This window comes from Abramis brama (assembly GCF_963993115.1).
Source record: "Abramis brama genome assembly, chromosome: 17".
Classification (NCBI taxonomy): domain Eukaryota; kingdom Metazoa; phylum Chordata; class Actinopteri; order Cypriniformes; family Leuciscidae; genus Abramis; species Abramis brama.
Window position 1 is genome coordinate 7,379,574 of NC_139979.1, and position 25,936 is coordinate 7,405,509.

A 25,936-nucleotide genomic window follows, 5' to 3' on the forward strand; every position below is an offset into this window, starting at 1 on the left:
TTGTGTCTAATGGCGAAATTTAAATAGCCGGAAGTAACGAATCTGCTGCTCCGAAACACACTACCCGATAAACACATGTCATGTAATGCTGTTGAGGAAACGCAATGGCGCACACTAGTGTAGTAGCGTGAAACTCTCAATGAATCACGTGAATACATTAATATTTTTGGATTGCATTGATGACATTGTTTTTTTTCTTTCGGGCTTACATAGTTGTTTTTTTGTTTAGCTATTTACATAATTTGGTAACTCAGCCGTTGTAATGATAACGGATAAAGGTCAATGCAATAAGAGCTGTTTATGTGTTCAGATCTATTAGGAGCAACTTGCAAGGTAAGTGTGAGCTTGTTTAACAAGGTTCATTATTGGCACATGGCTGTCAGTCACTACAGATTGAAGTCAACAGAGTTTGTGAATCCAGGTTAATATGAACTTTATCTACATCGCAGGCTTTGAGATGAGCTCTCAGAAAAGTTCTCCAGGACCCAAGGGGGACATTACACCCTTCCAGCAGATGATGGCGTCTTGCTCTGGGGCAGTTATTACGTCACTGTTGGGTAAGATAAATATATTAACTTGTGCGACGTAGTGGGACAGAATAATATAGTTAGATGCCTTTTTGTAACTACTTATTTTGTCATTGACAATAAATTTTGTTTCAAAAACAATATATTCATAATTTAGATGTTGTGTGTGTTTCTGTTAAAAATACCATTGATAATACTGTACAGTAAATCTATTTGCATCAAAAAAGCATCTGCTAAATAACAGCTTGATATTTATTTAAACTGACAGAGTGTGTCTGCCTCCCAAACAATGCTAGGAAGACTGTCCCAGAGTTAAGGTGCTAAATAGGAAAATTATCTACCACTTGCAGTTGATTTTTATATTCTAGGTATTATCAACTGGTCAGAATTTTGAGATCACAATAGACCTGAAGGGCTATAATGTGTTAAGAGCTCGCTCAAGTACTGGGGAGCTAAACCATTTAATGCTTCGTATGAAATTAGCAAGATTTTAAAATGTATATGATGTTTAATAGGGAACCAGTGCAGTGTTAACAGAACCAGGCTAATATGGTCATACTTCCTGGTTCTAGTAAGAACTCTAGCTGCTGCGTTTTGGACCAGCTTAATTTTGTCAATTGGTAGCCTGTTTCGTCAGGGCATGAAAAAAAAAATAGATTTGAGTATCATGAGTGTATCAGTGAAAACGAACGCCATGCTTCCTAATGATATCTCCCAAGGATAGCATGTACAGGGTGAAAAGCAAAGGTCCTAGTACTGACCCTTGCGGCACTCCATACTGATCTTATGATCAGTATGACATCTCTTCATTCACTGCTACAAACTAATAACGGTCAAAAGTATGATTTAAACCATGCTAATGCAATTCCACTAATGCCAACATAATTTGAGTCTATTCAAAAGAATGTTGTGGTCGATAGTATCAAATTCAGCACTAAAATCAGTAACCCTAATAGAGAAATACAACCACAATCTGAAGATAAAAGCAAATACATTTTTAACTCTAATGAGAGCAGTCACAGTACTATGATACAGTCTAAATCCTGACTGGAAATACTGGCAGATACCTTTTCACTCTAAGAAGGAACAGTTGTGAGGATTAGTAGTGTATTTGACAGAAAAGGGAGATTTGAGATCGGTCTGTAATTAACTAGTTCCCTTGGATCAAGTTGTGTTTTTATAATAAAAGGGTTAATAACAGCCAGCTTAAAGGTTTTTGGTACGTACCCTAATAACAATGATGAATTAATAATATTAAGAATTGGATCTATCTATTTCAGAGCATAAGAGACTTCTTTCAGAAATATAAAACAATCTTATAACCTTATAACCCCAAACCTTTGAATGAGTGTATTCATTTATCAGACACTTTTTCTTTTTACAATAAAAAACATGGCAATATAATAATAATGTTTGCTGTTTTCTTCATGTTCACAGTAACACCTCTGGATGTGGTGAAGATCAGATTGCAGGCACAAAATAATCCTTTTCCCAAAGGTATGCTTGAGCTGCTTTCTGTTCAAATGAAGTCAGGTGTTGATGTGGTTGAAACCTCTTATTAATTTTTTGATGACTGGCAGGAAAATGTTTTGTGTACTGTAATGGCCTCATGGATCATATATGCGTCTGTGAGAACGGCAATTCAAAGGCATGGTACAAAGCACCTGGTCGTTTCAATGGCACTTTGGTAAGCTAAACCATATACAATTATGAGTCCAGTTTCTCTTCACCATATGATACTGTTTAAATACATATTCAAATGCTCTGTTTGTTCTTCTGTTCCAGGATGCCTTTATTAAGATTATACGTATGGAAGGAATCAGATCACTTTGGAGTGGCCTTCCTCCAACACTGTGAGTTTTCTATTACATTTCTGAAGATGTTTGCTGCTGTCTGAACCCAACTGACCTTTCCTTAACACGTGTAAGGCCATGGTTTTTCTTTGCAGAATAATGGCGGTGCCTGCGACCGTGATCTATTTCACATGTTACGATCAGCTCTGTGCTGTTTTCAAAGTCAGGATGGGAGACCGATCGGATCTGGCACCACTGTTTGCCGGCGCTATTGCGAGAGGTAATGTTTAGCCCCACTGATTAAGTGTTTGACCTTTTCTCCACATGCTGACCTTCTAAATCAAAGTGCACCCGGCTTCATATGAGTTTTCTGAATGTGTCAGTGGGCTCGGCCACAGTAATCAGCCCCCTGGAGCTGATCCGCACAAAGATGCAGGCTGAGAAACAGTCGTACCGGGAGCTGAGTGCCGTGATCCGGTCAGCGTTGCACAGCGAGGGCTGGCGGTCTCTGTGGAGGGGCTGGGGACCCACGCTGCTCCGAGACGTCCCCTTCTCAGGTGAAACGCACAGCCTTCACGTTACAGAGTTCACATTTTGAAGCACTTGCAAACACAAAATTCTAAATACTAAAAAACTAATATAAAACTGATAGTTCTGACTGTAAATTGTGATGGATGTTTTCGAAACTGTTGTAAAATATCCAGTCTGGGTCTTTTGGGTCAGTAGGATTTTTGGAAATAAATAAATACTTTTATTCATCAAGGATGCATTAAATTGATCAAAAGTGAAAGTAAAGACATTTATAATGTTACAAAAGATTTCTGTTATAAATTAATATTATAGAACTTTCTATTCATCAACTTTTGAACTTTCTATTCATACAAGAATATTGTTTTCCACATAAATATTTAGCTGCACAACTGCTTTTCAACATTTATAATTATAGGAAACGTTTCCAAATCAGCATATTAGAAGGATTTCTGAAGGATCATGTGACTCTGAAGTAATGAGGCTTTGCCATCACAGGAATACAGAACATTACATTTCTTTTAAATTGTAATCATTTTTCACAATATTACTGTTTTTACTATATTTTTGTTCGAATAAATGCAGCCTTTGTGAGTAAAAGATACTTTAAAAAAACATTAAAAAATCTTACTGACTCCAAACTTTTGAACGGTAGTGTAGTACGGAATAGCAAATCATACGACTCTTTGAATGTGTCATGTTTGCTGCTATTTCCTAATTTCTTATCTGACTTTCTGTGTTTCTCCTCAGCTATGTACTGGTTTAACTATGAGAAGGGTAAAGTATGGCTCTGTGAATACTACAGCTGTACAGATCCAACCTTTAGCATCACATTCACAGCTGGAGCGCTTTCTGGATCGGTGAGTCTGTGATTTACACCTGCATCGTCAGAGCTCGCATGGGCCCCATTTACTGATGCTAACACGCAAAACATTTTTTATGTATCCAGGACGTATTTGGCCACGTCACATTTGTATTGTAAATGAAAATGTGTCCTAATGTGTCCTGTATTTTCTTGTTTTAGATTGCATCTATCGTCACACTGCCATTTGATGTGGTCAAGACAAAACGACAGGTAGAACTGGGTGAACTGCAAACAAAGAAATGTAAGTATGAAAATTCATGTCATTTTCCATCATTGAGATTTTCAGCTTTCTGTTTACATGTATATGGCATTAATGTGTAGTATTCTCTGTGTAGTGTCCACACAAGTTTCCTCCAGCACATATAATTTGATGAAAAGGATAGTTGCTGAAAATGGAGTATCAGGACTATTTGCAGGTAAATATATTTATATAATACAGTTGCAATCGAAATTATTCAACCCCCATTGCAAATCAGGTTCATTGGAAAAATGTACAGACTTTCAGTTGTTTGCAATGAACAAATCAAACAAAAGTAATTGAAATAGCTCAACACAACAAATGTTTCAAGTGGTTTCCGCAGAATAAACTGAAAATGCAACTTTTAATGACGTCTGCAGTTTCACAATTATTCAACCCTCTTAATAGAATCCCTCACAACAATCTGCAAAAAAGGTGTTGTCTTAATCAAGGGCTTCATTAGTTGCACCAGGTGTGCTTGACCTAGAACACATGAAATATCTGGTTAGGTTTGTTGAGTGTCACGTTTGACTGCAACTTAGAAATATGGCTAAGTCAAAAGAATGGTCCAAAAAGTTAAGAGAAGATATCATTGCCCTTCACAAACAAGGAACAGGATACAAAAAGATAGAGAAGGCACTAAATGTTCCAAGAGACACAGTTGGAATAGCATAGTTTGCAAGTTCAAAGTTAAAGTAACAGTGGTTACACTACCTGGACGGGGCAGAAAAAGGCAGCTATCAACGGCTGCAACCAGATTTCTGAGAAGGCAGGTTCAGAAAAACCCTAGAGTAACTGCAAAAGACATGCAGCAAGACTTGGTGGCCACAGGCACTGAGATTTCAGCTGCACAGTAAGGCTTGGACTAAATGCATGCCAGAACTCCAAGACGTACACCTCTACTGTACTGACCCAAAAGCACAAGAAAAGCTCAAAATCATATAAATAAGCCACAGAAGTTTTGTGATTCTGTTCTGTGGAGTGATGAAACAAAACTGGAACTTTTCGGCCCTATGGATCAGCGGTATGTCTCGAGGAAGAAGAAAATGAAGCATATGCTGAAAAGAAACCCTGTGTCTACAGTTAAAGGAACACTCCACCGTTTTTTCATATTAAACTATGTTATTCCCTTAACTAAGACGAGTTGATACATATCTCTCTCGTCTCAGTGCGTGCATTCAATCGCTCTGGCGTGCGGCGACACTTTGATAGCACTTAGCTTAGCCCAGTTCATTCATTAGGGAACAAACAGAGATGAAGCTAGAAGCGACCAAACACCTCCACGTTTTCACTATTTAAATACAGTTACACGAGTAGTTACACGACCAAGTATGGTGACACAAAATAAAACGTGGCGCTTTTCTAAGGGGGTAAAAACGATAACTATAATGTATGGCGGAATAGCACTGGGAGCACTTCGACTCTGCGCAGTAAAAAGTCACGTTGGTTCTAATGACAGAAGTGAGGGGGAGAGGATTTTTCAGGAGTGACGTTTTACTGCGCAGAGTCGAAGTGCTCCCAGTGCTATTCCACCATACATTATAGTTATCCTTTTTAACCCGCTTAGAAAAGCGCCACGTTTTATTTTGTGTCACCATACTTGGTCGTGTAACTACTCGTGTAACTGTATTTAAATAGTGAAAACGTGGAGGTGTTTGGTCGCTTCTAGCTTCATCTCTGTTTGTTCCCTAATGAATGAACTGGGCTAAGCTAAGTGCTGTCAAAGTGTCGCCGCGATGGGGCTGCTTTGCATCCTCTGGCACTGGAAACCTGCAGCGTGTGGAAGGCAAAATGATTTTATTGAAGTATTAGGAAATCTTTGGAGAAAACATCACGCCATCAGTGGGGAAGCTGAAGCTTGGGCGTTCATTGGACCTTCCAACAGGACAATGATCCCAAGCAATCCTCAAATTCCACCAAGGCTTGGTTGCAGAAGAAGTCCTGGAAGTCACCTGGTCACCTGGCTTGAACCCTATTGAAAATCTCTGGTGGGATTTGAAGAGGGCGGTTGCAGCAAGCAAACCCTAGAATATTACTGAACTGGAGGCCATTGCTCATGAGGAACGGGCTCAGATTCCTCAGAAACGCTGCCAGAAGCTGGTGTCTGCTTGTACATCTCGTTTGCAGCAGGTCATAACAGCAAAAGGCTGTTCTACTAAGTACTAAAAATGCTTGCTATGAAGGGGTTGAATAATTTTGAGACTGCAGAAGTCATTAAAAGTTGCATTTACAGGTGAAACCACTTGAAACATTTGTTGTGTTGAGCTATTTCAATTAATTTTGTTTAATTTGTTCATTGCAAACAGCTGAAAGTCTGTACATTTTTCCAATAAACCTGATTTGCAACGGGGGTTGAATAATTTTGATTGCAACTGTTTGTATACATTTGGAGGGGGATCAGTAATGTTTTTGAAATAATATATATATATATATATATATATATATATATATATATATATATATATATATATATATATATATATATATATATATATATAATGTGTTTGTGTGTGTTTTAGTTTTACTTTATAGTTCTATATATGGGATAAAAGTAACTGATCAAAAGAGCCAGTAAAAACATTTATATATATATATATATATATATATATATATATATATATATATATATATATATAGTGTGTGTGTTGTTTAGTCTTACTATATGGTTCTGGATTGTTTTCAGTTATGTTTTTTGGTACCTTGATTTTCAAATCACCACTAGATGTCTCAGCAGTGCACTTTCTCTCATTCTCAGGTTTTATGCCAAGGCTGATTAAAGTGGCTCCGGCATGTGCTATTATGATCAGCACATATGAGTTCGGAAAAGCTTTCTTCCGCAGATACAACCAGCAGAAACAGGGGGTGACCCAACTGCAGCCCAGCGCATGATCTCACACTGCAAACCACTGAATAAGAACAACTCTTGATCACAGGCCAGATAAATTAACCACAGATTACTGCACATTTTTCCTATCATGCATTAGTTCTTGCTGCCTGTCTAAAGCAGGGGTGTCCAGTCCTGCTTATGGAGGGCCATTGTCCTTCAGATCCTTTAAGCGCAGCTGATGACGCTTTGAAGTGACAAGAATATTCCAATATACAAACAAGCCTCTGTCCTCATTTTCTATCTTTGCATCCTTCCCTCGCATCCTAAGCGGGGTGGAGCTGGAAAGCTAGGAAAGGAAGCAAGGATGCACAAATTAAAAATGAGAAGCACCCCTTGTCTAAAGAAAAATCTAGTTCATAGATTTGCTGTGACATTTGTATTGTAAATACATGTAAATACACAATGTATTTGCAAATACATTTTTACTTTCTCTATGGTAAATATTTAAAAGAGATTTATACTTCATCTTAGATCAAAAAGTTGAAAATCAAGATGGAATTTAAAATTTGCATTTTGATATTTATTTTTTGATTAAAGGTGATGAAACAAACCCTACCATATAAATACGTCTATCTACTGTGAAGAACACCAAATGTATTCCCATCAGTCATGTTAATAATTGATTGATTTTATTCTACCCGTTTTAAGTTTACTACCTTTTAAGTTGTTTAAAAAGTCTTAGTGGTGTTTCAGCTATTTCTATGTGTGAATGGTGCCAAAAAACCCTGAAGCTGTTTGTTGTGTGAAGGCCATATTGACTGATGACACTTAAGTAACTGATTTTGAAATGATAATATATTTCCTAACCCTATGCCTAAATATTGACTTTTAACAGTTTTTTCAACAATTGCACTGTATATAAATGAATACATTAAGTACTTCAATAATGAATTATTTAAAATCACGTTGTCTTGACTCTTGATTTCTTTATTCAATCAGATCCAGAATGCTGTTAGTAATGTTGCTTAAACTAGGAGGAGCACGTAAGATCTCATGCAGTCTGCAAAAATGTAGTTTATGTAATGTAAGTATGCTCATTTTCTGTAAGCACAAATGACTTACATTTTCCAAAGTCTGTAGTTTACAACCGAGTACACTACTTGGCATTCTGCATCCCATAATGCAATGTGCCACACCTTCCATTTCCAGTGTAATGAAAATCAGAATTTAAGCAATCTCTTGTTTACATTCTGTTTTTACACAATATTGCAATTAATTTGTATTGGTAATAGGACATTAAACGCAGAAAACATGCGATGTGATAATGTTAATAGCCAATGAGACATTCAGCCAAGCTTGTATTTACATTTAAATTTATTGAAAAAAACATAATCATAGATGAGGACAAAGTGAAATTTGACTGAACACATTGAGGTTAAATTATAATGAATATATGATATTCATCTGTGTGCCCTCATTCTCACCCCATTCATTTCTGTCACAGTGCAACAAAATTAAAGAGAAAGAAAGCTTAATCACAAAAACAGATTTAAAAAAAAAGGAACAAATACATTCAAAAATGTCTGTAAAGGTGACAATTCTGCAGTGTTTCAAACAAGTGTTAACTTTTCTCAAATTTAAGACTAAACAAAACTGAAAAGTAACACTGAAGTACTGAAATGCATGTAAAATAACTTTAACTGCACATTTTAGATCAATCAGTGCTGTAAAGATAATAAAAAATAACACTTGATATGCACATTTAGGGGCCATTTACAGCACACCGTTTTCAACTAAAAATGGAAAACTTTATTCATTTTAGCCATTCATTTAGTTGGAGTTTTGGGGGCCTGAAACCGCAACCTTTTTAAAATGGGTTTCAAAGGGAACATTTATATGACAACGAAACTATTTTCTGAACTAAATACAGAAAAGTTTTTCACGTAGAGACGACAACGTTGTCAAACAATCCCCGTTCATAGGGATCCGCGGAAACTACTGAAGTAGTACATCTGTCATGTAAAATGTACTGGGCTTCTGAAAAAACTAGCTCTGAACAGTGTAAAACATGCGTTTCACATGTAAAAGGCAGGCAGACGAGACATTCTTGAACACAATGAACATGGATGTTCAGCAAGGCAACATACAAGCCAACAAGACTATTTCAAATGAGAGGCAACAAAGGGAATCCTGCATATGTGTTTCCCTGGAATTTCTGTTAGTAGTCCGCTGATGATGAGTAATCATATACATTTCTTAATATATTCAATTATTTTCATACACAACTCATGGCTTGGCATGCCTCTGTTTTTTATGATCAAATCACACTAGTTCAATTAAATGTTAATTATTTTTGTAATTATCAGCAGCAGTATTAGGAGTGGTCCATTTAATTTGAACTTCAAACACAACAATTAATTCTAAAATTAAACCATTTATAAAAGGGTTCAGACTGGGGCTGTCAATGACTAAAATGTATTAAAATCTAATGAAATACTGTATTTTCATTAAAACATGCTAATTTAGTAAACAAACCACGTATTTAGAAAAGCCTCCAAATGAAAAGAATTAAAAGACATTACATTTTTGTGGCAGATGGGTAAAGCAACATCTTACTGAACATTACTGGCCTATTAGTCCACAGCTCCATTAAACAGTCGAGATTTGCAAAAACAAAGTGGTACTTTAAGCTTGAATTTCTCTGGAGGTAGGAAAATTACAGCATTTACTTACAAATTTCCCATTAAATTTCCAACCCTACTTCTGACGATTACAACTTAAGTTACAAGATCTTCGCTGTAGATTCTGAATACTATTTGTTCCAGTCTAATGTACATCATATTATTTATCATCCACATTCTTATTTATTATAAAAATGCATGGCAATGCTTTTCACCAGCGCACATTAGCCACTATCTGTGAGTGATGGTGGGGAAAAGTGCAAAACTGATGTTTGATTGCTGTATGAATATGTAAATCACAGAACTCATGAATATGGAAGACCTCCCAATGTAAGAGGAGAGTGAATCTCAAACACTTGTGTTAAAAAAAAATGTATTAACATCCACATTAAGCACACCAGAGAAATGTAAGAGAAACCCTGAAAAGACAAAAAGATGGGAAGTGAACAAAGCAATATTTGTTGTTCACACTTCTCTGTCATTATCAGACAATTTTATATTTTTAGAGCTCCATCATCCAATTTTCTCTATTCTAATACAGAACACCCACTTCTCACAATCCCAACAATTTCAAACGGATAAAATTGTCACATTCTAAATGTTTTTCTTATTGAATATCACAGCTACTGTATACATTTATGTTAACATTTTTAAGGCTGTTTTAAGTTTAAGCTGATTGTTTTAGTTGGCAATGCAATAAATTAAATTAATAAAATAAAATAATGAAACATCATCATAAATTGGCCGTTGGCACAGACAACTGCAGTTTCCTAAATATCTGTGCTAGTATAGCTGTGAGATGTGCTATGATGTGTTAGGCTTTTTATAAACTATAATTTTCCAGGACAGAGCCACTGAAGGCCAGTCAGAGTTTAGCAGGGGTCAATGACCCTGTGTTAAGGACAAATTAAGAACAGGAGCACAAAAATAAAACAGCAGGAAAAGCTTTGTCTATGGCCTTTGTAAAAACAGCAGTCATTTGAACTGGGTAGGTTGATGTTCCACAAATAGCTGAAATTCACTGATGTCCTGAGTCAAGATTGTCGTTCATCGTGATTCATTATGCTCAATATTCACTAATGCTTACACTAGCTATGGACTTCAACGACCAAATGTTCACATTTGAAAATGAAACTGCGCTTCAAATGAAACTAAAACCAGTCAGGACGGCATTGGGGTGTCATCTTCTCCAACGTCTCTTAGAAGCTCTGAAGATGGGTAGATTTTCAATTCTTCTACTTAATGTGAAGCCCACACCATCTCAAGCAGGACGGTGTGTTTGTGTGTGCGTAAGCCTGTGTGCGTGTATATGTCCATACTTGTCTCTGTGTTCAGGACGGGGTCAGTCCTGGGCTGGTCATGTCTGTTGTTGGACTGGCCAGATACTCACTGGACTTCAGACTGGCCAGAGATTTGTAACTGGCCACTGAGGTTAACGAACCACACAGACCCCTTAGAGATGGAGTATCCTCTTTCCCTGTGAAAACACATATACACACACTGAAGTAGAGTGTGGAGACATTACTAATATCATTTCACAAGGCTCATGTTATTAAAGAGGCAAAAGGCAGATCAGTAGACACAACATATGAGCAACAGAGAGGAACATTTGTAGGTGATTTTATACTATTTCTACAGTACGGTTTCTGTGTGCTGTGCGGAGTTTGTGAATGTTCTGTAGGCATGGAATATGTAATGACCTACTTCAATTGCTACTGTAAAATAGGCAGTATACCAACAAAGACACGCAAGTTGTTATTGTTAATAAACAACTGAAATAATAAAATAAAATAAAATAAAATAAAATAAAATAAATGAAATAAAAATGACAAAAAATAAAATAAAAACAAGAAAAACTAGGAAAAATTTGAAAATTAGAAGGAGAAAGTAAATAAATAGAAATATAAAAAATTAATGAAAATAATAAAAGCACATAACAAAATAAATAAAACTTGAATTAAAGTAAAATAATAAATTTAAATAAAATAAAAGCCCATTTAAATATATATAAAAAAATAATTCTAAAATAACACTGGAAACTCTACCCCACAATTCATTGATGAATGTTGTTCATTGATGTGAATTTGTAAGTAATTTAAGCAAAAAACAATGTAAACATATTTAGCATATTTAACATATTTAGCACATTTATTTTAGGACCATTGACTTTTTCCTATTTTTTTATTTATATTTTGTCCCATCAATTCTCGTTACTGGAATGCAAAAAATCGAATTATTCTAATTTAAAAAAGGTATTTATTTATACATTATTTTATTGTTTATACGCTATTATTTGTAATGCCTGCTTAACTGTCACTGTCCCACTGTTGGGATGTTTGCAATTATACATTTAAAACAATAATATCTTAGTCTAAACCTAAAGTAATATTGACAAACTATATATAATTTGCAAGCTTACAATATCTGGTTTTCATATATATATATATATATATATATATATATATATTTTTTATTTTATTTTTTTTATTTATTATTATTGAAAACATTATATAAACAGTCTCAATATAAAACGAATAAACAAAACAACAACAACAAAACAAAAAAAGACAGGGGTATAACTAATCAGAAAAAAAATAAATAAATTACATATCAAAGGAAAAGATTAAAAGATTTACATATTTCAATTGTTTTTAAAGCCTTCTTGTTACATGAGTCAGAGATAGTCCCAAAGTAATGTTGTACTTCAGTAAGCAAAACATAGAAAAGTGGTTTCTGACCTGAAAATTTACATTTATGTATATAAAATTTTGTTAACAAAAAAAGAAGATTAATTAAGAATATTTTGTTTTTGTGTAATTGCTCATTTTTCCAATTAACAATTCCAAACAAAACATTTTCCCAAAGTAGAGAAAAATCCTTATCAATGTTTTCAATAACAAAACGGGAAAAGTCTTTCCATAACAATTTAGAATAATGGCAAAGCCAAAACAAATGCACTATAGTCTCTGGGTGCTGTCCACAAAAAGAACAGTTTGCATTAACATCTACCTTGAATTTCTTTAAGAAAGTATTAACGGGATATACACGATGGATAATTCGAAAGGAAACTTCTCTTATCTTATTAGTAATTAAGTATCTATTTGGAGTTAGCCAGACTTTTTTCCAGACAATATTGGGAAGAAAAGCATTCCAATAAACAGTGACATTTGGAATAGAAACATTTTCATTAAGAAATAATTGACGAATTGATCTATTAGAAGAAGAGGATGAAAAGCAATATTTCCCCACCACTGTAACTTTAGGATCTAAAGGAGGTAAAGAAGAGGGGTAGGGGATATGCTGAAACAGTCTAATAACTCCAGATGGTATGGTATCAAAAACAATAGCAAATTCTTTAGGGGTAATGGGAATGTTAAAACGATTAAGAAATTCTTCATAATTTAATAAATGGCCATGTGCATTAAACAACTGACTTACAAGCAAAATATCAGCCTCAAACCAGCGCTGGAAGAAAAGAGATTTGTTTTTATACAGAATATCACGGTTATTCCATATAAAATATTTATGAGGAGAAAAGTTGTGCTTGTATATCAGAGACCAGGCAAGAAGGATCTGCTTATGAAATTTAGATAATTTAGCTAGTATTTTTTCAACATTATAATTACAAAGTAATAAAAAATTAAAACCACCAAATTTGGAGAAAATATAATGTGGAATGAAGTTCCAAACAGAGGTAGGATTTTTGAGAAAGTTTTTGGCCCAATTAATTTTAAGAGTATTATTGAATGTACAAAAGTCTAACAACATGAGGCCACCATCTAAATAAGAATTTAAAACAACAGATTTCTTGATATAATGTATGCCATTTTTCCATATGAATTTAAATAACATTTTGTCAATACTTTTGATAGTGTTGTTATCCACATGGAGCGACTGAGCAGCATATGAAAGTCTGGAGATACCTTCCCCTTTGGCAAGTAATATTCTTCCCCTCATAGATAAGTCTCTCTGTAGCCATAAATTTAATTTTCTTTGGGTTTTCTCCATAATAGGGGAAAAATTACAAGCACATCTATCAATTTGATTTTTACATATAGAGATACCTAGATAAGATATCTTATCTTTAATTGGAATATTATTAATTATAGTTAGGTTACATTCTTTAATTGAAAGTAGTTCACATTTAGACAAATTAAAAAAAAGACCAGAAGCTTTAGAAAATCTCTCAACAGTACTGACTGCAAACGGGACCCAAGAGGCATCTCTTAAAAAAAGAGCAGTGTCATCTGCCAACTGGCTGATCTTTATTTCCCTTTCTGCAATGAGAATCCCTTTCAAGGCACTTTTATTCATATAATGAGAGAAAACCTGGGTGGCAAGGAGGAAAAGATAGGGTGAGATAGGGCCTGATACCCCTCTGAAGACTGAATCTAGGTGACATACCGAAACTAAATTTCAGCGAACAGTTACTGTTAGTATAAAGTGTCCTGATGGCATTATTAAAAAACTCACCAAAGCCAAATTTCCTAAGGCAACGAAAAATAAAATTATGCTCCAGTGTCAAAAGCCTTGTGGAAGTCAAAAAAAAAGATAAAACTTTCCTCTGAAATCAAATCAGAATAGTCAAGGAGGTCTAAAATGAATCTGATATTATTAGAAATGTGCCTATTTTTTATAAATCCAGACTGAGATTCATCAATTAAATAGCTCATGACTTTCTGTAATCTTTGAGCAAAAATTAGAGCTAGAATCTTATAATCTGTATTAAGTAAACAGATTGGACGCCAATTTTCAATAAGAAGTGGATCCTTTTTAGGTTTTGGAATTAGAGTAATCACACCTTGTGTCAAGCTAGGAGGAAGAGATGTTTTCAGAATACTCTCTGCATAAACTTCTGCAAGGAACGGAGCTAAGGGTTCATAGAATGCACAATTTCCTTAAGGGAAATTGGATCGTCACACCGATTTTTGTCATCTGCCTCTATAGTAATCAGATCAACTATGGAGTCTAAAAAAGAGGATGTATCATCCTCATCGAACCTAGAGGTATATAATAACTTATAAAAATTATTGCAATAATCAGAAATTGTCTTGGGGTCATCCGTAACGATACCATCAACATTGAGTTTAGACAAGCTATTATAAGTGGCATTAGACTTCTCTAACCTGAAAAAGTAGGCAGAATTTTGTTCTCCTTGCTCCATCCATCTCCTCCTAGATCGCACAAAGGCACCTTCAGCTGTACGTTTGTAAATATCATCAAGCTGGTTTTGTAATTTGCAAAGCAAAGCAGCATCAGCATTTGAGAGATTTTCAGGGGACCCCTGCGTAACGGCAGCAATTTCACTAACAACTGCCTCTTCCTCAGCTTTCCTAAGCTTGGCAAGCTCACTCCCATATCTTCTCATAAATTTACTAATATCAAATTTGAATATCTCCAAATTATTACTAAAAGAGCGTTCCCTCACAGCTTTTTCCCAATAATGGTTTATGAAATAGTTTATTTTTAGCTTAACGTTATTATGAGATAATAGAGAACTATTTAACTTCCAATATGATGGTTTAATACAATTTAAAGTGCTAACAGAGAGTTTAATTTTTATAAAAATGGCCTTATGGTCAGTTAGGGGTGTTGGAAGAATATCAACAAAGGTATTGCGAATGTCAATAGATTTAGAGATTAGCCAAAAGTCTATACGAGAGCGAAGAGATCTGGTTTTCATATTTGGTGTCTGATGTACAACACAAATGACACGGGTACAGTAATTTATAAATTTGAAACAAGTATATTTTCAGACTCATAAGGTGTGTTCAGGCCTTTATTTTTTGAATGGCGATGAACATGAAAAATCACGAAATATTGGTAGAAAACTCGGTTTGTTTTTTGAGAGAAAAAAAGTCTGAAAATGTTTTAAATATAAAGAAAGAAATTATAGACTTTCCATTTGTGATACGGCGGCGAGCTATAACATGCATCCGTGTTTTTTCCACGTCTTTTATGTGTTTGTTAGAGGTTAAATTTAAATCAAATACTGTCCATACTACTTCTGAATAGGTTGTCTACTTCATAAATTGTATGAAAATTATGGAAATATATGGTTCAGATAACTCAAACCATTATGGAATGTCTTTATATGGCCACCAACGGAGCCTGGATGTTATCTAGTGGAAACGTTTGGTACTGCGCCCAAACAAAATCTTACTGAAAGCACATTTTTTGAGATTTCAACCTAAAATTTGGAACAGAACTTTGATTTTCTTGCAGTTTTAGTAAAACATGTTTTGTAAAATATATATATTTGTTAATAAAAAAATATATATTATACATTTTCATGAACTTAAACTTTCACATTTTTTGTGTCTGTGTCTACCAAAGTCTGTACTCCGAAGTGTTCAAGGTTTATAACAATTTAAAGTGGAAATGTCATTTGGGGGTCTATGTTAAATGTTTTAATCAAAAATTTATATCACAATGCAAAAAAAAATCTTAATTGTCCTCAAATGTGTTTTATTTTCATTGAGCAGAATATAGTTTCCTTTTTTCCCATTTTTTTCATGAGATTCTGACAAATATTGAGGAAGGGGTGCTATCATCTTCCCTCAGGTGGTGTAAGGGCCCTTCCACTGAGAAATTACATCATTTATAATAGAGCTCGTTATCAGAGAATGATGTCACCATAGCTGACTCATAACACACATCACAAACCTTCTCTGTGCCAGTGTGTGAGTCCTGCCTTGCCGTCCAGACTGTGAGGGTTTAGTTGTGCTGGATCGAGAGACGTCTGAGAGAGACTCATATCTGCAGAAAGCTGCTCCAAACTCTGGAAGCTTTTCCTGTAGACACACTCACGGGTTATAAAATATGAAAAATTACATTTTGCTTAAAAAAAATCTATTTTAAAAACATCAAGATTTCTTACAACATGATGTAATATAAACATTATGCTAATATTTATTATACAAATATTAAAAATTTAAATGAAAAATAATTAAAAAGTTAAAAATTGTATATACAAATTTTTAAGATTATTTACAATGTGACTGCATTACATTTTTTAGAATGTTATATTAAAAATACTTTTTTACATATTATAATATATAAACAATTATTTAATATAGAAATTAAATAGCTAATATATTATTTTTTTATATATATAAATTATGTTTTTAGAATGTTATATTAAAAATATTTTTTTATATAAAATATAAACAAAGTCCAATATATATGGAGTTTTTAGATTTTTTGTATGTAGCCATCTGATAATAAAAGCTTTTTAATTCGAAAGAGTGCCATGGTCATCCTGAAGTTTTCTTTGATGGACTATAAAATATATAAAATATAAACAATTATATAAAACAGTTGTGTATATAAATTGTATTAAATGTGTATAAATTATACAAGTAGTATTTATGCCTTATAAAAAGATTTAAATAAAAATAATACATTTCAGTAATGAACATCTAACAAGAATCCTCACTGAAAATAAAGGGAGTTTTAAAAAAGGTCTAAACACATGACAGTAATGAAAACTTTGGGAGGAAATGTGCTTAATTGTCATAAAAATAATGAAATAAAATATTTGGAAATACCACTGTTACCAGTTTGGGTTACAATTAGATCAACCCATTTAATAACCCTCTGTAGGTTATCAATACATGAGAGTGATAACTATAGGAAGTATGCCAATACTGTAATGGGACTTGAGAGCTGCAGACATGAGCTAAATGAATCATATGCTTCCTGAATCATTCGCTGACCATGAGGAACTTGACTGGAATTCAATATTAGATGAGTTGTGGTATGAAGCTTCATGTTTCTCATAAGGATGTGCATAATCTGAGAGGATACATTTATTAAGTACAAAAACAGGAAGCACATACTCCTCCCATGGTCCTGTGCATTTCCTGTACAGGAGCGTGTCCAATGCAACAGCATTGTTATCCAAGGTGCCAGGTGAGGGCCATTGGTTTGTCAGGTGCGAGGTAAGCTCCTGTCTGGAGCGCATGTCGTGGTTCTTCAGCACCGTCCTGGGGGAACAAACATCGACATTTAAAGAGACCGTGCTAAAAAGACGAAAATGCAGTATAAAAAGTAGAAAAAATATCCAATGAGCGACAGTTCTGTGAGTGAAATGCCTTGTTGATGCCAGAGGTCAGAGGAGGATGGCCAGACTGGTTCAGCTGATAGAAAGGCAACAGTACCTCAAATAATCACTCGTTACAACCGAGGTCTGCAGAAGAGCATCTCTGAACACGCAACATGTCGAACCTTGAAGCAGAAGAGCATCTCTGAACACACAAGATGTCGAACCTTGAAGCAGAAGAGCATCTCTGAACACACAACATGTCGAACCTTGAAGCAGAAGAGCATCTCTGAACACACAACATGTCGAACCTTGAAGCAGAAGAGCATCTCTGAACACACAACATGTTAAACCTTGAAGCAGAAGAGCATCTCTGAACACACAACATGTTGAACCTTGAAGCAGAAGAGCATCTCTGAACACACAACATGTTGAACCTTGGAGCAGAAGAGCATCTCTGAACACACAACATGTCGAACCTTGAAGCAGAAGAGCATCTCTGAACACACAACATGTTGAACCTTGAAGCAGAAGAGCATCTCTGAACACACAACATGTTGAACCTTGGAGCAGAAGAGCATCTCTGAACACACAACATGTCGAACCTTGAAGCAGAAGAGCATCTCTGAACACACAACATGTCGAACCTTGAAGTAGAAGCTACAGCAGCAGAAGACACACCGGTGACACTCCTGTCAGCTGAGAACAGGAAACTGAGGTTACAATTCACACAGGCTCACCAAAATCAGACAATAGAAGATTGGAAAAACATTGTCTGGTCTGATAAGTATCGATTCATGCAGCAACATTCAGATGGTGGGGTCAGAATTTGGTGTAAACAACATGAAAGCATGGATCCATCCTGCCTTTATCAACGGTTCAGGCTGCTGTTGGTGTAATGGTGTCTGGGATACTTTCTTGCCACACGTTGGACCTATTGTACCAATTGAGCATCGTTTAAACACCACAGACTACCTGAGTATTGTTGCTGACCGTGTCCCTTTATGACCACAGTGGACCCGTCTTCTGATGACTACTTCCAGCAGAATAACACGCCATGTCACAAAGCTTAAATCATCTAAAACTGGTTTCTTGAACATTTCAATGAGTTCTCTAAACTCAAATGGCCTCCACAGTCACCAGATCTCAATCCAATAGAGCAGCTTTGGGATGTGGTGGAACTGGAGATTCAAATCATGGATGTGCAGCCGACAAATCTGCAGCAACTGCATGATGCTATCAGGTCAATATGGACCAAAATCTCTGAGGAATGTTTCCAGCACCTCGTTGAATCTATGCCATGAAGAATTAAGGCAGTTCTGAAGGCAAAAGTGGGTCTAAACTGGTACTAGCAAGGTGTGCCTAATAAAGTGGGTGGTGAGTGTGTGTATATATATAACCCATCTTCATTCACAAGTCACTGATCAAAATCTGGAACATGGCATTTAATGTAAAATATTCTCATCCATAAAAAATGTCTTTATCATCAGCAATTGGATTTCCAAAGTGACTACTCAGCTGAAAAATCACTCATGGCGGTCTGCAAACACTCGCGGCTCTCTGTATTGATTCAGCCAGATGGACCTCTGCAGCTGATGCAGTGAAACACAAACAGCTTCACATGGACAGAGACAGACTTCCATAAACAACATAAACTGTTTAAAATGTTCTCTTTTATGACCAGATCTAAGCAGCTATTGCCAGACACAGACTGAAGACTCTGTTCTAATGCAGCGAATGACCTTAATGATCCAATTAAAACACTTCAAGCCATCCTTTACCATCAACGACCAGATCAAACTAGATCTTGCTGGAATTCTAACTAGTATACTGCACACTGCATAGTATACACTACCCTTCAAAAGTGTGGGGTCAGAAATCATTTTTTACTGTATTTTCAAAAAATGTATTTGATCAAAAAAACAGTAAAACTGTGGAATGTTATTACAATTTAAAAATCACTGTTTTCTAATTTAATATATTTTAATATGTAATTTATTCCTGTGATGCAAAGATATATTTCCAGCATCATTACTCCAGTCTTCAGTGTCACATGATCCTTCAGAAATCATTTTAATATGCTGATTTGGTTCTCAAGAAAAATGTATAATTATTATCATTATATTATTATTATTATTATTATTATGTTGAAAACAGTTGTGCTGATTAACATTTTTGTGGAAACTTCAATAAATATTTTTCAGGATTCTTTACTGAATAGAAAGTTAAAGAAAACTGCATTTACTTGAAATAGAAATCTTTTTAAACATTCTAAATTTCTTTATTGTCACTTTTGATCAATTTAATGTATCCTTGCTGAATAAAAGTATTAATTTCTTTTTAAAAATATGATAGATAGATAGATAGATAGATAGATAGATAGATAGATAGATAGATAGATAGATAGATAGATAGATAGATAGATAGATAGATAGTTTGTCACTATGGTTACTCATCAGTCCCTCATTTGTCACACCTATCATTTTTGTTTGCTCTCAGTATTCATTTGCCTGTGTTCTCTTCTTGGTTGTCGGTTCTCAATAATGCCTACGTTGAGTTTGATGAAATGTTTCCTCTGTTAATAAAGTCTGTTTACTTTAATATTCTTCATCATGCTCTTTAATACACCACGCTTAGTAAAAGTGTGACACTTCCCCTGTTGTGCTTGATGATAATGTTTGGCTTTGACTTAAAATCACAACATAGTATAAGCGCATTCATAGAAGTTTGATTTGTAAGAATGAGAGCCAAGAAAAAAAAAGTACATGAAAACAAATGCATTCTTTCTCCTTTCCTCTATTCTTTCATTCATTCCCTCTCTCATCGATCAAATCCTCTCCCCGCTTACATGCTGCAATAATCTATTAACTTATTTGCGTCTGTCTCCATAGCAACCCTGCTCTGGTCTATCTTCTCTCCAGAGCTCAGTTGAACCGTGAACTCCAGCTGTCTGACAGAATGAGAGGAGAAACGAATCGGAAACATTCAGAGATCATCCGAACTGACACTCTGCAGCCATGGAAAATGCTAAAGATTAAGTGTTCTTCTGCTACAGCATCTTGTGCAACTAAATTAAATGAACAGCATAATAACTGCATGAAAAATGCAAAAATCTCTTCACAGGGAGACCAACTTTCCCCTCCTGCAACAGCATATTTCCGTGAACACGAATCACACATACAAAGGTAAATTTACTAAACAGTTGCACTACTATTGCATGCAGCATTTCATTGCAAAATCCAGTGTCATATTCACTAACCAACCACAAGTTTAATCATTCAATTCAAAATGTGCCGAGACACAAAAGCAAAATCAAAAATATTTCATTGAAATTAAAACTAGAAGTATAAAAATAAAAGCATATACAGTCATGCTCAAAAGTTTACTTACACCTTGGAGAATCTGCAAAAAGTTAATTATTTTAACTTAAGAAGGATCATACAAAATGCATGTTATTTTTATTTTATTTAGAACTGTCATGAATAAGATATTTTACATAAACGATACAAGACAAAATAAAAGTTGAATTTATAAAAATGACCTGATATTTTACATACCCTTGATTCTTAATAATGTGTCGTTACCTAGATGATCTACGACTGTTTTTTTGTTGTTTTGTAGTGGTTGTTCACGAGTCCCTTGTTTTCCTGAGCAGTAAAACTGCCCAAAATAAAAGCTGAATATACATTCTGTGATGCTCCAGAATAAAACTTTTTGAAGATCAGGGTCAATTGTATTTATTTTGTCTTTTGGGAAACATGTATGTAGCTTCTGAATGTCAGTACTAAATGAAAAACTATGATCTTCATCCTGTTCAAAAGTTTTCACCCCCCATGAATCATCTAAGACGACACACAGTATTAGGAATCAAGGGTAAATAAACTTTTGAACGGGGTCATTTTCATAAATTCAACTTTTATTTTGTCTTGTGGATTATATGCAAACATCTTTCATGTAAAATATCTTATTCAGGACAGTGCTAAATAAAAAAAATAACATGCATTTTGTATGATCCCCCTTTTTTTGTTAAAATAATTAACATTTTATATACATGTATGTGTGTGTGTATGTGTGTGTGTGTGTGTGTGTGTGTGTGTGTGTGTGTGTGTGTGTGTGTGTGTGGTGTGCAGTGGTGTTCTGAAATGAGGAGGCAAAGTCCTCAGTTTTTTAATAAATCAAATGTAAATTCATATCCCAGATATACTTAATATTGTCACATTTTCCTGGTTAAATACATACATAAGATCAAAAAGAAAGAAGAAAAAAACTAAATACAACTCTATTCTGTATTTCTACATTAACAATGTTATTAATTGTTCTTTTTTTATCAAAACCAAGCATAAATCTCATCAAGTTAGTGTTTAAGCATTTATACATTTATTCCAAAATAATATCTAAAGGCTGTAATAATTTAAACAAAACATTTTATTTGTGAACTGATGTTCAGCTGTTCTTTTTAATAGTCAACTTATTTTCGGATCATCAGTTTTGAAGCTCGGTAAACAATGATCACAGACAAACACGAAGATGTTTCTTTAATTTCCCCAAACTGATTGCTTACTAAAAATCCCTGCAGTCATCATGCTTTCAGGCCATTTCAAGTTTGATTTTGATGTGACATAGGTGGGATTTATCACACGAATCTTATGCAATCATAGCACGATGAAGGCATTGCGTCCTCTCATATGACTTTCCCCCATTCATTCGCAATTACCCCCCACTAAACCCACCGCACACTTTAGGGGGTCTGTTAAAACTCAATGGGCTCAGGGGAGGCAAGAGAGACATGAAGACCCGCTGTAACATCACTGTTGGACAGTGTTCTTTAGAAAAACGTGTAACGATTTTTTAATGTCACATTTTGTAATATTTGCATTGTTGTATGGATTAATTTCTCATCCAATTTTTTGAGGAGACACTGCCTCCCTTGCCACCTCAGAGGAAACATATTAATATACACATGTATTCAGTATAAAATAGTGAAATACTATATATAAAATACTAAAATAACTCCAGTTCAAACTTACAGCTGATCCTGCAGCTCCAGTATGATGATCTCCAGCTGCTTTTTCTCCAGTTTGTGGCTGATTTCCGTGTCTGTGAGCCGCTGAAGTAGAGATTTATTCTGAGAGACAGTTTCTGACAGTTGAGCTTCCCTCAGACGCACCAGCTCCTCCAGATAACCCTAAACAGTTAGAATAGTTAATGCAATCCGTGTCAGTGTTTCATGGTCATCCCCCCAGGATGTCTCTCTTATCTAACACACCTGACTGAACTCATCCGCTCATCAGTACAGACCATACAGACCCCATGACCTGATTTGAGGGTGTCAGACTAGATACTTAAAATCAGAAGCTCTGAGAATCACTGAACTAGAAACAGCACTCAGTTTAACATTCAAAGTTCAGCACACAGGGTATGGAAAACTAGGTTACTTATGGAAGTAAAATAATGTCAAATGTTTCTGAAATAAAAAGCCTGTTGAATTGCACTACTTGAAAAAAAAAAATAGGCATTGCATTAGCAATGCTTGCATTTTAATGCATTGTATTTTTAGGGCTTGCATTTTTATGGGCTGAAATTCAACATGGTTGAATATTTAAGCTGTGAATATTTCAATTAAAAACATTTCAAACACCTTTTCATTATTAAAAATTCAATAATCCATATTCACCTTTCATATTTCACTTCCAAAATATTCAAACTGTTTAAAAATACAACCAATAATATTCAACAGGCAGTTTTCGGTCCATTTTATTTCGCTTTGCAAATTCGCTTCCACAAATTCAGTGGTTCAAATTCGACAGTAAATTCAACATTGACGTCCAGGAACTGCAGAAAAGCAGTAGATTGTCGAGCATTCTCTCCATCTGCTGTTAGTCGACCTCACCAGCAGGGGGTGCAAAAGCGCTTGTTGTTGACAAAGACATTCATTCATAAAATGGAAATGATTATCTGTGTCAGTATATGCAGAAAAGATGATAAACACACAAAAGCTGTGTTTATGTTTCATTCAATAACTTCATTGTTACTTTCCGTGTAGCCTACATCAGCTTTCTCTATGAACGGGATTATAATCGGTTTCCCTCAATACCTCATACTCAAGGATTCCCCTTCCGTTGGGACAAAACGCTTAATGGACTAATACAGTGATATGAAAGACCAATCTTGCACCTTATTGGGGAAGTAGGCTGTAGGCTACTATATAGGCTACAGGCAAGAAGATGGACTCAGAATATGAACTTAACGCGCAAAGTTTCATGCTGAGCGTTTCGTGACATACTGGCATAAAATCAACACTTGATCAATTAATACTAACACTTTCTCTTCTATTCTATTCTATTCTATTCTATTTTCTCTCTCTCTCTCTCTCTCTCTCTCTCTCTCTCTCTCTCTCTCTCTCTCTCTCTCTCTCTCTCTCTCTCTATATATATATAGTATGCCTACGTGTATTGCATTAGCTTAAACTGTCATAGCACTTGCATATTGTTGTCATATTGTTAGTTTAACTGTAAATCGCTTTGGATGAAAGCGTCTGCTAAATGACTAAATGTAAAATTGGCTTGACATTGGACATTCGCACATTTAGGGACCGTCTCTAAAGTTGCATACAACATTGGCATACACGTTTCTAACTTCAATAGCAAACTTAAATTTATTTGAATAAATATCAAAAATCCAAAGGGTGTGCATTATGCCTGACACTACATGAACACTTTACAGTTGGTTTTATGACTATAAGTCGTTCTATTCAAATGCTATCGGAGTTAGAAACGTGTATACCAAAGTCGTATACACTTTAGAGACGGTCCCTAAATGTGCGAATGTCCAACATCAAGCCATCTTTATGCCAGTCTATCACTGGGAAACGCTCAGCTTTGCGCGTTATTCTGAGTCCATCTGCTTGCCTGCGAGTTTGGTCTTTTACCTCACTGTAGTCCCCTACGTTAAGCGTTGTATATGTCCAGCAGGGGAATCCTGAAGTATTGAGGGAAACCCTAATAGCCTGCATGCAGCACATCGCCACAATATAAAGTTAAGGCAACTAAACAACCAAGAGAAATATATGTCAACCTCAAAAATGTAACATTGGATCTGTATATCCGCATCGGGGAATAACATAATAATAATCTCGTTCACAGTAGAGAAAGATGCATGTAGGCTACACAGGAAAAGTAACCGTGAAGGCACTGAATTTAACATAAAACAGCCGTCATAATAATCACAAATACTTGCATTGCTGTAAATGAGTTTTATGAATGAATGACTTGCTCTAATTTTGCTGGTCTTCGTCAACAACACGCGCTTTTGCACCCCCTGCTGGTGAGGTTGACTAACAGCAGATGGAGAGTATGCTCGGCAATCTACTGCTTTTCCTGCAGTTCCTGGACGTCAATGTTGAATTTACTGTCGAATTTGAACCACTGAATTTGTGGAAGCGAATTTGCAAAGCGAAATAAAATGGACCGAAAATTGCCTGTTGAATATTATAGGTTGTATTTTTAAACAGTTTGAATATTTTGGAAGTGAAATATGAATGGTGAATATGGATTATTGAATTTTTAATAATGAAAAGGTGTTTTTAAATGTTTTTAATTGAAATATTCACAGCTTAAATATTCAACCATGTTGAATTTCAGCCCATAAAAATGCAAGCCCTAAAAATACAATGCATTAAAATGCAAGCATGGTTAATGCAATGCCTATTTTTTTCAAGTAGTGCAATTCAACAGGCTTTTTATTTCAAAAACATTTGACATTATTTTACTTCCATAGTTACTGCTTCTGAATATGGCACAGTATATATTCTATATGACATTATTCAAAATAAAAATAAAAATAAAAAGTATGTAAACAGCCTGCAACAAATCGTTTGCTTTTTTTGCTGTCCAATCAGAAAATGTGTCAAAAAAGAATACTCGGGGGAATGAAATGTAACTTAACTTTTTATGCCAATTTTAAAAAGAATAAGACTTTTGTAACATAAAAAGGTTTTAAAAAACGGATTTAAATGATTAAATAATGAGGTTTTAACAACACATGCATAAGCATGGGCTGAGTGATGAAGATAAAAAATAATAGATTTTAGCCTTTTGTTGATATTCAATAATCTAAAACAACTTAAAATGATGATTTTTTTGTTCAACAGCAGTTAGCATTAATAAGTAATAATAATAAACACTGTAAAGGCAGTACAGAATCTGAATCAGTGTATACACTACCATTCAAAAGTTTGGGGTCTGTAAGATTTTATTTTTTAAAAGATATTAATACTTTTATTCGGCAAGCAAGGATTCATTAAATTGATCAAAAATAACAGTTAAGACTTTTACATTGTTATTAAAATATTTTTATTTCAAATAAATATTATTAAGCTCCTTTGAACTTTCTATTCATCAAAAAAATCCTGAAAAAATACATCACTGTTTCCAC

At 34.9% G+C, this 25,936-nt stretch overlaps 2 protein-coding genes across 3 annotated transcripts in view; one reads left to right on the forward strand and one right to left on the reverse strand.

The window, feature by feature from the left end:
- The first annotated feature begins 62 nt into the window (after positions 1–62).
- slc25a40 (solute carrier family 25 member 40) lies at positions 63–7,742 on the forward strand. Its single transcript, XM_084088239.1, has 11 exons — positions 63–333; positions 450–557; positions 1,965–2,024; positions 2,108–2,214; positions 2,313–2,380; positions 2,476–2,600; positions 2,704–2,877; positions 3,599–3,708; positions 3,873–3,954; positions 4,049–4,129; positions 6,707–7,742. Exons 2-11 carry the CDS (start codon positions 458–460, stop codon positions 6,838–6,840), a joined length of 1,041 nt encoding a protein of 346 aa, XP_083944365.1. The 5' UTR covers positions 63–333; positions 450–457; the 3' UTR covers positions 6,841–7,742.
- Positions 7,743–8,134: 392 nt separating this feature from the next.
- rundc3b (RUN domain containing 3b) overlaps positions 8,135–25,936 on the reverse strand; it is a 29,326-nt gene continuing 11,524 nt past the window's right edge. The window contains exons 8-11 of one of the 2 annotated variants that reach the window (XM_084088237.1): positions 22,531–22,688; positions 17,301–17,447; positions 16,126–16,253; positions 8,135–10,936 (exon numbers count right to left, since the gene is read on the reverse strand). In XM_084088237.1, coding sequence (XP_083944363.1) covers positions 10,791–10,936; positions 16,126–16,253; positions 17,301–17,447; positions 22,531–22,688 — 579 coding nt within the window. In that variant the 3' untranslated portion in view covers positions 8,135–10,790. The remainder of the gene's footprint in view (positions 10,937–16,125; positions 16,254–17,300; positions 17,448–22,530; positions 22,689–25,936) is intronic. The other variant, XM_084088238.1, reaches the window with a different exon arrangement.